We start from the raw sequence: 13,770 nt of genomic DNA on the forward strand, positions 1-13,770 counted from the left end.
ATCCTGTATAACCTCAAAAACAGAAAATGATGAAGAACTTTCTGTTGAAGAAAAAAAGATGTGCGAAATAACATGTTCTATCAAATGTGCCAATGATAAATTCAACTTTATCGAAACCAACAAGTTTGAAGCTCAAGATGAAAATAATCTACGTACACAAGGCAATTCTGAGAACGTAATGAAATGTCGAGGAAATTTGGATTTGATAGAAATTTCAGAAGATAAAAAGATGTGTGATGGAAATGGAAACGAAACTAGTGGTCCTCAGGAAGAATCACAATCAAACACACCTGAAAACATATCTGAAAGTGGCAATGAATTGTTTGAACATACAAAATCCCATAGTTCCCCTCTAACTAAAGAAAGTTCAAGTTTACAAAGCAAACTTGAAAATAACTCAAATGACAAATCAAAGTCCGTTACTGATGACGTAGTTGATTCTAATGTCATAATAAATTATAAAGAAAGCTGTGCATTAGAACCACGATTTGAAATTACTAATTTGGATAATCCAAGTATTTCCAAATTGAGTGATACTGTTGGCTCGGATCTTCCCTCTAGTTCCAATACGGAATCAGTGACCTCTTTTTCAGATAGATGTAGTTCAACTGTTACGGTCATGAAAATTCAAATGACAAAACAAAGTCCGTTACTGATGACGTAGTTGATTCTAATGTCATAATAAATTACAAAGAAAGCTGTGCATTAGAACCACGATTTGAAATTACTAATTTGGATAATCCAAGTATTTCTAAATTGAGTGATACTGTTGGCTCGGATCTTCCCTCTAGTTCCAATACGGAATCAGTGACCTCTTTTTCAGATAGATGTAGTTCAACTGAAAAAGAATCTAGCCCTGAGAATGGAATCGAAATATTAAATTTAAATTCTCTTTCTCCTGAACTAAAAGAAAATAAAGATACATTACCTAAAGCAAGTTCGTGCGAAGTTGTAAAGAGCAGTGATACAAATGATCTGTGTGACAGAGAAGGAATTTTATCAGGATCTCAATTAGAGAAAGGGAAAGTCACTCTCTCTGGGATTACATGTTTTAATGATACACAAGACGCATCTGAAAAATCTACCTCGCAAGTCACTTTTGATCCTGATGAACATTTGAAGTACCCACATGAGATGATAAATCATGAATCACACAAAGGTGCCTGTGAGAAATCAATTGCATCAGACAGTAATATGACAAAAAATGAAGAATGTTTTAAATCGCAAAAAATTGACAAGTCGGAATCCATAATGGAAAAGACCAGTTCAGATGCCACCACGATATCGACTACAGATAAAGAAGACATTATAACTGAAGATACATTGAATTTAACTCTTGATAAAAATAGCGATCAAATAACAAATAGTCCAAGTTATTCAGAAGATATTGCCAAATTACAAGATTTGAATACACATTTGATAATGTCTGATAATATTCCCCAAGGTATTAAAACCGATTCCCCACTTAGTAATTCTTCGAATAAAATGTTTGACAGCTTTGAAAAATCTTCCACGACTGAGTATAATGTTGTACAAAAATTAGATAAAGTATGTTCTTTCGAATCGTTTGACAGCTTTGAAAAATCTTCCACGACTGAGTATAATGTTGTACAAAAATTAGATGAAGTATGTTCTTTCGAATCAGAAAGCTGTTTTGAGGTTGACGGTAACAAAAAAGAATTTTTACAAACCTTCAGTGAGACGAAATTTACAGACGGTAACAAAAAAGAATTTTTACAAACCTTCAGTGAGACGAAATTTACTAATGAAAGAATAAATACAACCAAGACTGACAATATTCGCGGTAACAAAAAAGAATTTTTACAAATCTTCAGTGAGACGAAATTTACTAATGAAAGAATAAATACAACCAAGACTGACAATATTCAAGTTAAAAATACAGAATATAACCAACATGAATGAAGAAGACACCAAATATTGCGGAACAGTTCCCAGTACGTTATCTTTATTAGCTCTTGATGGACCGAGACAAGAAAAATTCAATACACCTCGCCCTTTTGAAAATCCTGCCGAACCGAACCAAAAATCAAAACTCAACTATTATGAAAGTCAAAAACTTTCTAAAAATTACATCGAATAGTGCAATCAGTTTATCCTGTACGTCGGAATCAGATACTTTCGATGTCCATTTCAAGTACCGAGTTTCTAAAGAACCATTAAATGATGTAGTAGTTCATCTGCCAACTGAATCACTATCAGATATTGAACTACCCAAAACAATTATTGATAGTAAAGAAGATACAAGCCATATAGAAGTACAAGATGCCAAAATTGATATTCAAATCGAGTCCTCACAAATAGAGAAAAAACTGATTGCAGACAAACTTGTTTGTGAAACTTCTGAATCCGATGCAAAAAATCATACATCTTCCGAAACTCAAAAATCAGTCCATCATACTATTGAAAATCCAAGACATGAAGAAGTACAAGATAAAATTGTAACTCAAAGGGAATCCACACAAGAAGAGAAGGAACTGTTAGCAGACAAACGTGCGTTTGAATCTTCTGAAAAGATTGCAACCAAAGATGTCAGCACAACTACAGTCAGCCTCGGAATAGATGAGAGACCTTCAGAAACTCAAAAATCAGTCCATCATACTATTGAAAATCCAAGGCCTGAAGAAGTACAAGGTGAAATTGTAACTCAAAACGAGTCCCCACAAGAAGAGAAGGATCTGTTAACTAACAAACATGCTTTTGAAACTTCTGAAAACAGTGTAACGAATGAGATATGTTTAGAAACTGAAAAATCAGTCCCTCATGTTGGTACTCAAAACGAGTCCCCACAAGAAGAGAAGGATCTGCTAACTAACAAACATGCTTTTGAAACTTCTGAAAACAGTGTAACGAATGAGATATGTTTAGAAACTGAAAAATCAGTCCCTCATGTTGGTGAAAATTCAAAACATGAAGCACAAGATGAAATTGTAACTAAAAATGAGTCCTCACAAGAAGAAAAGGAACTGTTATCAGACCAACATGCTTTTGAAACTTCTGAAAACAGTGCAACGAATGAGGTATGTTTAAAAACTCAAAAAATAGTCCCTCATATTCATGAAAATCAAAGACATGAAGAAGTACCAGATAAAATTGTAACTCAATGCGAATCCCCACAAGAAGAGAAGGAACTGTTATCAGACAAACATGCTTTTGACACTTCTAAAAAAAGTGCAGTAAATGAGAGATCTTCAGAAAATCAAAAATCTGTTCATCATACTGTTAAAAATCCAAGGCATGAAGAAGTACAAGATAAAATTGTAACTCAAAGCGAATCCCCACAAGAAGATAAGGAACTGTTAACAGACAAACTTGCGTTTGAAAGTTCTGAAAACAGTGTAACGAATGAGATATGTTTAGAAACTCAAAAATCAGTCCCTCATATTGATGAAAATCCAAGACATGAAGAAGTACCAGATGAAATTGTAACTCAAAACGAGTCCTCAGAAGAACTATTTGCAGACAATCATGTCTGTAAAACTTCTGAAAAGAGTGCAATAAATGAGAGATCTTCAGAAACTCTAAAATCAGTCCATCATACTATTGAAATTCCAAGACTTGAAGAAGTACAAGATGAAATTGTAACTCAAAACGAGTCCCCAGAAGTAGATAAAGAACTATTTGCAGACAATCATGTCTGTAAAACTTCTGAAAAGAGTACAATAAATGAGAGATCTTCAGAAACTCTAAAATCAGTCCATCATATTATTGAAATTCCAAGACTTGAAGAAGTACAAGATGAAATTGTAAATCAAAGTGAGTCCCCACAAGTAGAGAAAGAACTATTTGCAGACAATCATGTCTGTGAAACCTCTGAAAAGAGTGCAATAAATGAGAGGTCTTCAGAAACTCAAATATCAGTCCATCATACTATTGAAAATTCAAGACATGTAGAAGTACAAGATGAAATTGTAAATCAAATCGAATCCTCACAAGCAGAGAAAGAACTGTTAACAGACAAGGATATGTGTTCAATTCCTTGTTCCAAGACTTGAAGAAGTACAAGATGAAATTGTAAATCAAAGTGAGTCCCCACAAGTAGAGAAAGAACTATTTGCAGACAATCATGTCTGATACTGTTTTGAAGACATTGGAAGATGAACATGGATCAAAAACTAGGGAACATTTCTCAAATCAATCGTTTCATGTAGAAGTAAATACACGCGAGGAAATTCCCAATATTTCTAGTAACATTTCGGAAGACTCTACACTTACCATTGACAAATCATCAGTTTCTACATCAATAAACTCTTGTGACAGTCAAGATAGTGAAATACCCGATTCTGCTGAGAATGCTCAAAATACTGAAAGAAGCACAGGAAAAAGTAAAAATACTGTTGAATCCAACAACACTGCGAGAAGGTTGAATAAAGTATCAGAAGAAGAGAAAAATAGTCCCAACTCAAAATTATCTAGGTACAAAGATTTTATAGCTGATCGGAAACAAAGTCGTAAATGCCCGAAAAAAGGTATTTCAAAAGCGGATGCCGAAATAATATCTAGTCTAAAAGATTGTAGCTATGGTCTCAGGGATAGAAGAGTAAAAACAATTCCTTATGAAAACAATAGGCGTTCTTCTTTGAGAATCAATTCAAATTTAAAGAGAAAACAAATCGAAGATTTGCCTGGTGGTAAAGAACAATGTACTTATGAAGCATAAACCTCAGAGTAGAACTTTGTTTAACAATGAAATAAAACAAAAATCTTGGAAACCGAGCAGTCCCAGCAATAGCAAAATATATAATTTTAAATCCCCCATATTTCATAGAACACATGAAACTAGGAGTAATTCAGATGAAAACGAACACAATTCAAATATATCCGATAGCATCAAACACGCTGCAGAAAAGGGAAAAAATGAATCCACTGATCAGGTAGTTGATAAAACATTAAAAATGAGGGTAAATAAATCAAGTAAGATCGAGGAGAAGACACTTCCAATGATGTCTCAAAAAGGAAATGTTCATTTAAAGCAAGAAAGTATGACGCCTAAAGTAATGCCCCTAGAAAAAAACGAACACAAAGTGGTTTTGACAGAAAATGGTGTTGAAACAAACGCCACTCTTAGAACTCTGAACAAGACTAAGAGAGACCTAGTGAATATTGAAGTCATAGCAAATGATCAATCATCGTCATTTAAAGCAAGAAAGTATAACGCCTAAAGTAATGCCCCTAGAAAAAAACGAACACAAAGTGGATTTGACAGAAAATAGTGTTGAAACAAACGCCACTCTTAGAACTCTGAACAAGACTAAGAGAGACCTAGTGAATATTGAAGTCATAGCAAATGATCAATCATCTATCCCAGAAGCAAACTTCTCATCTCCAATTCAGACTACTCAAATATCTGATGCTTCAAACTCTGGAAAAACAATTGTCTACGACCAAAACACAATACAAAAATGTGAAGGAAATTTCGAAGCTTTGGATGATAAAGAAAACGAAAAAGTTACTGTTGTACGGAAATTTTCAACTAATAATTCAGCCCCAACATTAGTCCAAAATAATCGAAGTCTCGAAAAAAAGAAATATTCGAAGGTTGATTCAAACAGTGAAGAGAACGATGGCGTTGTGAAAAATGCAAGTGAGAATAATCAAAACGAAAGAAATCACATAAAACAAAGTTTGGAAGAACAAAATTCAAGTAACACATTTGAAAGCAGTAATTTAGATGCCAGTGAAAAATCTACTAAAGAAGAAAGAAAATGCAAGTGAGAATAATCAAAACGAAAGAAATCAAATAAAACAAAGTTTGGAAGAACAAAATTCAAGTAATACATTTGAAAGCAGTAATTTAGATGCCAGTGAAAAATCTACTAAAGAAGAAAATTCTAATGGCGGTAATATGGGCAAAGAAAAAATAATTGTTCTTGAAAATGATTTGGAGGAAAATGATTCAATTTCAACGAAAACTTCAAACGAAACAAACACTCTTATTAAGAAAAACAAAGAACTTGAATTCGATGTAGAGAAACAAAATGAGAACATAAATACTACACCAGTAGTACACACTGACAAGTGCACATACAACGAATTGGATGTTAGTCAAGACAATGTCCCCGAATCAAACATTTCTGAAGGTAGCATTATGATGAAGGATGTTGATTCTAATAATGAAGAATCCCCTTCTTTTAATCAAAACTTTGAAATCCTAGATCACCATGTTTCATCTCCGAATTCTGCAATAATTCCTGAAGAAAATGATTCTTCAAATTCTATGGAAGATAATGAAGTATTGAAACCATCAATGGAAAAGTGTACTGATGTTGTGGAGACTGCAGTGAAAAACCTCATAAATTTGGTAGAAAAACGCAATAGTAAATTGACCGACCATAATATTGTAACTCATTACAATAAAATCAGAGCTACTGAATTTCCATTGCTCGAACCTATTACAGAAGACACAAGCTCAGAAAAAAATCTGATTGGTAATGATGTCAACTGCCAAGAAGCAATACAACATAAATCCTCTGAAATTTATCTAGAAACTATAAATGTAAAGTTGACACCTGAAATACGCAACACGGAAGGAGAAGAAAAAGAAATGGAATCGAAATATTAAATTTAAATTCTCTTTCTCCTGAACTAAAAGAAAATAAAGATACATTACCTATGACTAAAGCAAGTTCGTGCGAAGTTGTAAAGAGCAGTGATACAAATGATCTGTGTGACAGAGAAGGAATTTTATCAGTATCTCAATTAGAGAAAGGGAAAGTCACTGTCTCTGGGATTACATGTTTTAATGATTCACAAGACGCATCTGAAAAATCTACCTCGCAAGTCACTTTTGATCCTGATGAACATTCGAAGTACCCACATGAGATGATAAATCATGAAGATCACGTTTCTACTTCACTTCATAAAACTAACTCATCTGAAGCAACTAAAGTTGATTCTCAGCCAGACTTGTTAAAAACTAATTTTCAAGATTTATCTTTGCTCACGAAGACCCATCCCAAGATCAGCTATAAAATCTTTGTACCTAGATAATTTTGAGTTGGGACTATTTTTCTCTTCTTCTGATACTTTATTCAACCTTCTCTTTGATGATTGATTACTTTGCAAGAGGTAGACTTACTCTTCTTTTCATTACCACCAGGCAAATCTTCGATTTGTTTTCTTTTTAAATTTGAATTGATTCTCAAAGAAGAACGCCGATTGTTTTCATTAGGAATTGTTTTTACTCTTCTATCCCTGAGACCATAGCTACAATCTTTTAGACTAGATATTATTTCGGCATCCGCTTTTGAAATACCTTTTTTCGGGCATTTACGACTTTGTTTCCTATCAGCTATAAAATCTTTGTACCTAGATAATTTTGAGTTGGGACTATTTTTCTCTTCTTCTGATACTTTATTCAACCTTCTCGCAGTGTAAGGAATTGTTTTTACTCTTCTATCCCTGAGACCATAGCTACAATCTTTTAGACTGGATATTATTTCGGCATCCGCTTTTGAAATACCTTTTTTCGGGCATTTACGACTTTCTTTCCGATCAGCTATAAAATCTTTGTACCTAGATAATTTTGAGTTGGGACTATTTTTCTCTTCTTCTGATACTTTATTCAACCTTCTCGCAGTGTTGTTGGATTCAACAGTATTTTTACTTTTTCCTGTGCTTCTTTCAGTATTTTGAGCATTCTCAGCAGAATCGGGTATTTCACTATCTTGACTGTCACAAGATTTTATTGATGTAGAAACTGATGATTTGTCAATGGTAAGTGTAGAGTCTTCCGAAATGTTACTAGAAATATTGGGAATTTCCTCGCGTGTATTTACTTCTACATGAAGCGATTGATTTGAGAAATGTTCCCTAGTTTTTGATCCATGTTCATCTTCCAATGTCTTCAAAACAGTATCAGGTTGAGCCTGTTCATCACAAACATCATGCAAAATAATCGGAGTAGAACTTTTCATAACGTTTCCAGAAGTTATCTTCTGTTCATTGTAAGGTGATTTATTTCCAGCTTCAATGTTGTTATCTTTCTGTCCTACATCACCATTTGACGTTTCTACTGCAGATCTCTCATTAACAATTTTGTTTTCAGTAAGCTGATTTGAACCAACATCTTGAATTGATTCACAAGGTTCATTTGAATTGTTAACATCGTCTTCTTGAACAGGTTCAGCATATTTCAGTTTGTGGTTATCACTTTGCCTTGACAACTCTTTTTCATCATTTGCATCTGTTTTTGTGACAACGTGGTCGTCACTTTCTTCTAGTGCCTCTGTATTTTCATTGGCAAAACAATTTTTGCGTTCTTCCTCTATGAAAATACTACACATGTTGGCACTAGTTTTTGGCTCACTTTCGTTTTCTTCAGACCGTTTAGAAATCATTGGTACAACCATGATATTTCTTTCTTCCGTGGAATGCAAAGTATCAGGAGAAATAACTGGTGATTTAGTTGTACTGACTTCTTTCTCTTCGTGACAAATTGATAAAGGACTTTCATTCAAAGGTTCAACACAAGATACGTGTATATCTTCGGGATTAGAGATATCTTCCGAACCTTTGAATGAAAGTCCTTTATCAATTTGTCACGAAGAGAAAGAAGTCAGTACAACTAAATCACCAGTTATTTCTCCTGATACTTTGCATTCCACGGAAGAAAGAAATATCATGGTTGTACCAATGATTTCTAAACGGTCTGAAGAAAACGAAAGTGAGCCAAAAACTAGTGCCAACATGTGTAGTATTTTCATAGAGGAAGAACGCAAAAATTGTTTTGCCAATGAAAATACAGAGGCACTAGAAGAAAGTGACGACCACGTTGTCACAAAAACAGATGCAAATGATGAAAAAGAGTTGTCAAGGCAAAGTGATAACCACATCCTTTATCAATTTGTCACGAAGAGAAAGAAGTCAGTACAACTAAATCACCAGTTATTTCTCCTGATACTTTGCAGTCCACGGAAGAAAGAAATATCATGGATGTACCAATGATTTCTAAACGGTCTGAAGAAAACGAAAGTGAGCCAAAAACTAACGCCAACATGTGTAGTATTTTCATAGAGGAAGAACGCAAAAATTGTTTTGCCAATGAAAATACTGAGGCACTAGAAGAAAGTGACGACCACGTTGTCACAAAAACAGATGCAAATGATGAAAAAGAGTTGTCAAGGCAAAGTAATAACCACAAACTGAAATATGCTGAACCTGTTCAAGAAGACGATGTTAACAATTCAAATGAACCTTGTGAATCAATTCAAGATGTTGGTTCAAATCAGCTTACTGAAAACAAAATTGTTAATAAGAGATCTGCAGTAGAAACGTCAAATGGTGATGTAGGAAAGAAAGATAACAACATTGAAGCTGGAAATAAATCACCTTACAATGAACAGAAGATAACTTCTGGAAACGTTATGAAAAGTTCTACTCCTATGTTCAGATATTCAAAACTCAGTTCACAGTACCAATGAGAATGAAGCCCAGTCAAGTCAAACACCCATTTCCAATGATGACTGTGAAAACTCATATTCCTCAAACGTATGGGAAGATAAACGCCTCATGATACGAGATGAATTATATTCAAAAAGCAACGAAACTGGTTACATATCTGAAATTGATGACCCATCGAATGTTTTGGGAAATCATCATGCGCCGGCATATAGTTCTGACGGTGGCTTTCAAGCGGGTACTACAAACAAAGGCGCAGAATCTATTATTAGGTTTGAAAGAAAGTCAAATGCTGAATTGATTGTACAAACTGACCTATTGAACAGCATAGAGAAAAATGAAAATACCTTGATCGATCAACATAACTTTGTAGAAGGCTGTAATAAACACAAAAGCAATAAATTTCACCAACATTTTTTTAATGTTTACAGAAATGAAAAAGTTGAAAAGGAAAGCAAATTAAAAATTCCGCAGCGTAAGATTTGCCTGGACGTTATTGATCAAGAAAGCCATTCTTTCTGTCAGTTATCAGGTAGTTCTAAAATAACTACTGCAGTCAATGTGTACGATTACATGATTTTAATGTTTACAGAAATGAAAAAGTTGAAAAGGAAAGCAGATTAAAAATTCCGCAGCGTAAGATTTGCTTGGACGTTATTGATCAAGAAAGCCATTCTTTCTGTCAGTTATCAGGTAGTTCTAAAATAACTACTGCAGTCAATGTGTACGATTACATTTGTGTTAATTTAGATAAAGAAAGAGAACAATTGGGTTATGACATGAATTATGCTCACGAATGTAACACGAAGAGTCCTACACCCCAGCCTGTTGCAAGAAATTACGTCACCACAGTGTATACGTATAATCAGGTGTTTGAACAGAACAATGTACTTATGAAGTATAAACCTCAAAGTAGAACTTTGTTTAACAATGAAATAAAACAAAAATCTTGGAAACCGAGCAGTCCCAGCAATAGCAAAATATATAATTCATCTCAAATCAATGAAACGCCTCTTGTCATAGTGGATAGTTCAAATGAAGACATCCATATTGAAAGTGACACACTTTTAAATAAGAACTGTTCTGGATCCGATGTGACATGGGAAAAAGAAATGTCAACCAATAATACGGAACCACCCCCTACATTACTGCCGCCAATGAAACGCCTCTTGTCATAGTGGATAGTTCAAATGAAGACATCCATATAGAAAGTGACACACCTTTAAATAAGAACTGTTCTGGATCCGATGTGACATGGGAAAAAGAAATGTCAACCAATAATACGGAACCACCCCCTACATTACTGCCGTTTTGGAATGAGGTAAAGGATAACAAACATAACGTCAAATCAATCCCTGTTTTGAAACCTGAGCAAAAATCAGAATTAGAAGAAAATAAACACATGAACAATGCAATATTGAACTGTGAAAGCTCTTTAAAAAAGAAGAGAAGTGCCGAAGAAAAAACAGTTGAAATTACACAAATGAAGAAATGTGTATTGCATAAAGAAGAGGCTACTGAAATTTTGCCAAGCGAAATATTGAAATCCTCGAAACTGGTCAAGAAACGTTCTTCAAAACCTAATACTTCAATCCAATCAAAGGTGAACAATGCGTCAGAAGAAAAGAGTTGTTCGTCAACTGAAGGAGACGGAATCCATATGAATAACTCATGTGTAAATAACGAAGGAAGGGACGCCTCACATACCATACCAGGCATAAAATCGGGTTTAAGAAAGAGATCATTTCCGAAAACCAATTCTTTGGACCCTAACCAACAAAAAAATAGAGAAAACGAACTTGAAAGTAATGATGGTATTATGTACAGCGATTGTAAAGAAAATATGCTCATAACCCCAACACATTCAGCTGAATCAATATCCGATACTAGCTCCTCTATGAAGAAGAGTAATGACACACACAATCATGAAACATTGGAAAAAATAGAAGCTTGCACTAACAATGTAAGAAAATGTTTGAAAAGAATAAAAAATAAAAGGAAGCTTCTAAAATCTTTTGATGAAGACGAAAACATGAACAAAATTATGAAGATCGAAGAAACAACTATATCTGAAACTAATTTAATTAGTAAAACGTTTACCAATAATAAAGAGGAACATGTAACAGAAAAATGTGAAAATAAATCAGTAACCAAAGCAAAAAGAAAATACTATGAAAATAATAATACCGATCAAATGAAAAACAATAAAATACCCTCACATACTATACCAGGCATAAAATCGGGTTTAAGAAAGAGATCATTTCCGAAAACCAATTCTTTTGACCCTAACCAACAAAAAAATAGAGAAAACGAACTTGAAAGTAATGATGGTATTATGTACAGCGATTGTAAAGAAAATATGCTCATAACCCCAACACATTCAGCTGAATCAATATCCGATACTAGCTCCTCTATGAAGAAGAGTAATGACACACACAATCATGAAACATTGGAAAAAATAGAAGCTTGCACTAACAATGTAAGAAAATGTTTGAAAAGAATAAAAAATAAAAGGAAGCTTCTAAAATCTTTTGATGAAGACGAAAACATGAACAAAATTATGAAGATCGAAGAAACAACTATATCTGAAACTAATTTAATTAGTAAAACGTTTACCAATAATAAAGAGGAACATGTAACAGAAAAATGTGAAAATAAATCAGTAACCAAAGCAAAAAGAAAATACTATGAAAATAATAATACCGATCAAATGAAAAACAATAAAATACCATCAAAGCTGCCTATAACCAAAACCACAAAGATGAACTGTCACTCTCATGAAGATAATCTGTCAAGAAAGAAAGAGGTGGAAAATGAATACGAGAAATCGAAGGCAGCTGAAATTTCTGGCGAAAATGGTCAAATAACAAGCAGACATAAGGTTTCAAATTCCAAAGTTATTTTACACAATAAAATACCATCAAAGTTGCCTATAACCAAAACCACAAAGATAAACTGTCACTCTCATGAAGATAAGCTGTCAAGAAAGAAAGAGGTGGAAAATGAACACGAGAAATCGAAGGCAGCTGAAATTTCTGGCGAAAATGGTCAAATAACAAGCAGACATAAGGTTTCAAATTCCAAAGTTGTTTTACATAAAAAATTATCCGCTATCAATTCTCAGATATCGGTATCTAAAGTGGGCTGTGATGAGAAAATTGGCGCAAATAAAAAAAGTTTAAAATGCATTTCGTCTCTAAAAAGGAAATTTTACATAAAAAATTATCCGCTATCAATACTCAGATATCGGTATCTAAAGTGGGCTGTGATGAGAAAATTGGCGCAAATAAAAAAAGTTTGAAATGCATTTCGTCTCTAAAAAGGAAATTGAACGCTTTTGATGCCAATTTTTCTTTATTTAAAGCTGAAGACAAAGATTTAAAAAGTATAAAAAGAATTACAAAAAAGACAGACAGAAATAATACCAGCTTTCCAAAAATAGTAGAAGAAAAAACTTCAAGTGCAGAAATATCATTCCTACAAGAAAAAAATGATTTTACTAATAATGAAGTAACTGGAAACACTGTTGAAGAGCAAGTTCCTGTTGTCAACAAGACAATACTAGAAGAAAGTGATGAAGAAAAACTCTTAGAAGAAATGGTATCTGCAACTCTCAAACCTCTTGATACTCTATGTACTGTCAAAGACGTGGAGGAGGAAGAAGAAGAAAAATACGATTCTTCTGAGAATGCTTTCAAATCTCTTGATACCCGATGTATTAACAAAGTTGTGAGGAAGGTAGTGAAAAATCATCAATCTTCTAAAGAATATAAATCAAATAATAATAATTTGACGTTGAGAGAGAAGGGCAATACTACTGATGGTCATGAAAATGGTAAATTACTACAACAAACTGTGAGTGAAGAGATCACAGCTCGGCAACAAGATACATCCAAAGACACAAGTGATAAAAGCTATGCTTTAGTAAATGAGACTGTTTCTCTTGTACCAAGTATTTCACCTAACAATGGAAACAATGACAAGATTTACATGGAAAGTCCAGTGTCTAAAAAGATCAGGGACTCTTTAGATACTAAACTATCAGTTTGTTCAGATGTTGAGATATTTCCCTAAAGGAACAAATCCGTCTTTAGATCACGTTTCTACTTTACTCCATAAAACTAACACATCTGAAGCAACTAAAGTTGATTCTCAGCCAGACTTGTTAAAAACTAATTTTCAAGATTTATCTTTGCTCACGAAGACCCATCCCAATGAAAAATCATCAAGTGGGAATGATAAGACAACTATTCAAAACAAGAATGATGCAAATAAGAGAAAGCAGTTCTTAAAAATGAAAAGTATCATCAGATTTGAGAATTTGAAAAGACAATTTGTATCTAAATCCTTAAT

General features: G+C 33.7%; 1 protein-coding gene across 1 annotated transcript; it reads left to right on the forward strand.

The window, feature by feature from the left end:
- The first annotated feature begins 8,640 nt into the window (after positions 1-8,640).
- Positions 8,641-13,491, forward strand: LOC113468056. The gene is made up of 7 exons (XM_026824696.1): positions 8,641-8,886; positions 8,928-9,300; positions 9,392-9,829; positions 9,991-10,561; positions 10,717-11,132; positions 11,649-12,318; positions 12,627-13,491. The coding sequence occupies exons 1-7, from the start codon at positions 8,641-8,643 to the stop codon at positions 13,489-13,491; spliced, it is 3,579 nt and encodes a 1,192-aa protein (XP_026680497.1).
- The last annotated feature ends 279 nt before the right edge of the window (positions 13,492-13,770 follow it).

Source organism: Diaphorina citri, unplaced genomic scaffold, assembly GCF_000475195.1.
Source record: "Diaphorina citri unplaced genomic scaffold, Diaci psyllid genome assembly version 1.1 scaffold634, whole genome shotgun sequence".
Lineage (NCBI taxonomy): Eukaryota > Metazoa > Arthropoda > Insecta > Hemiptera > Psyllidae > Diaphorina > Diaphorina citri.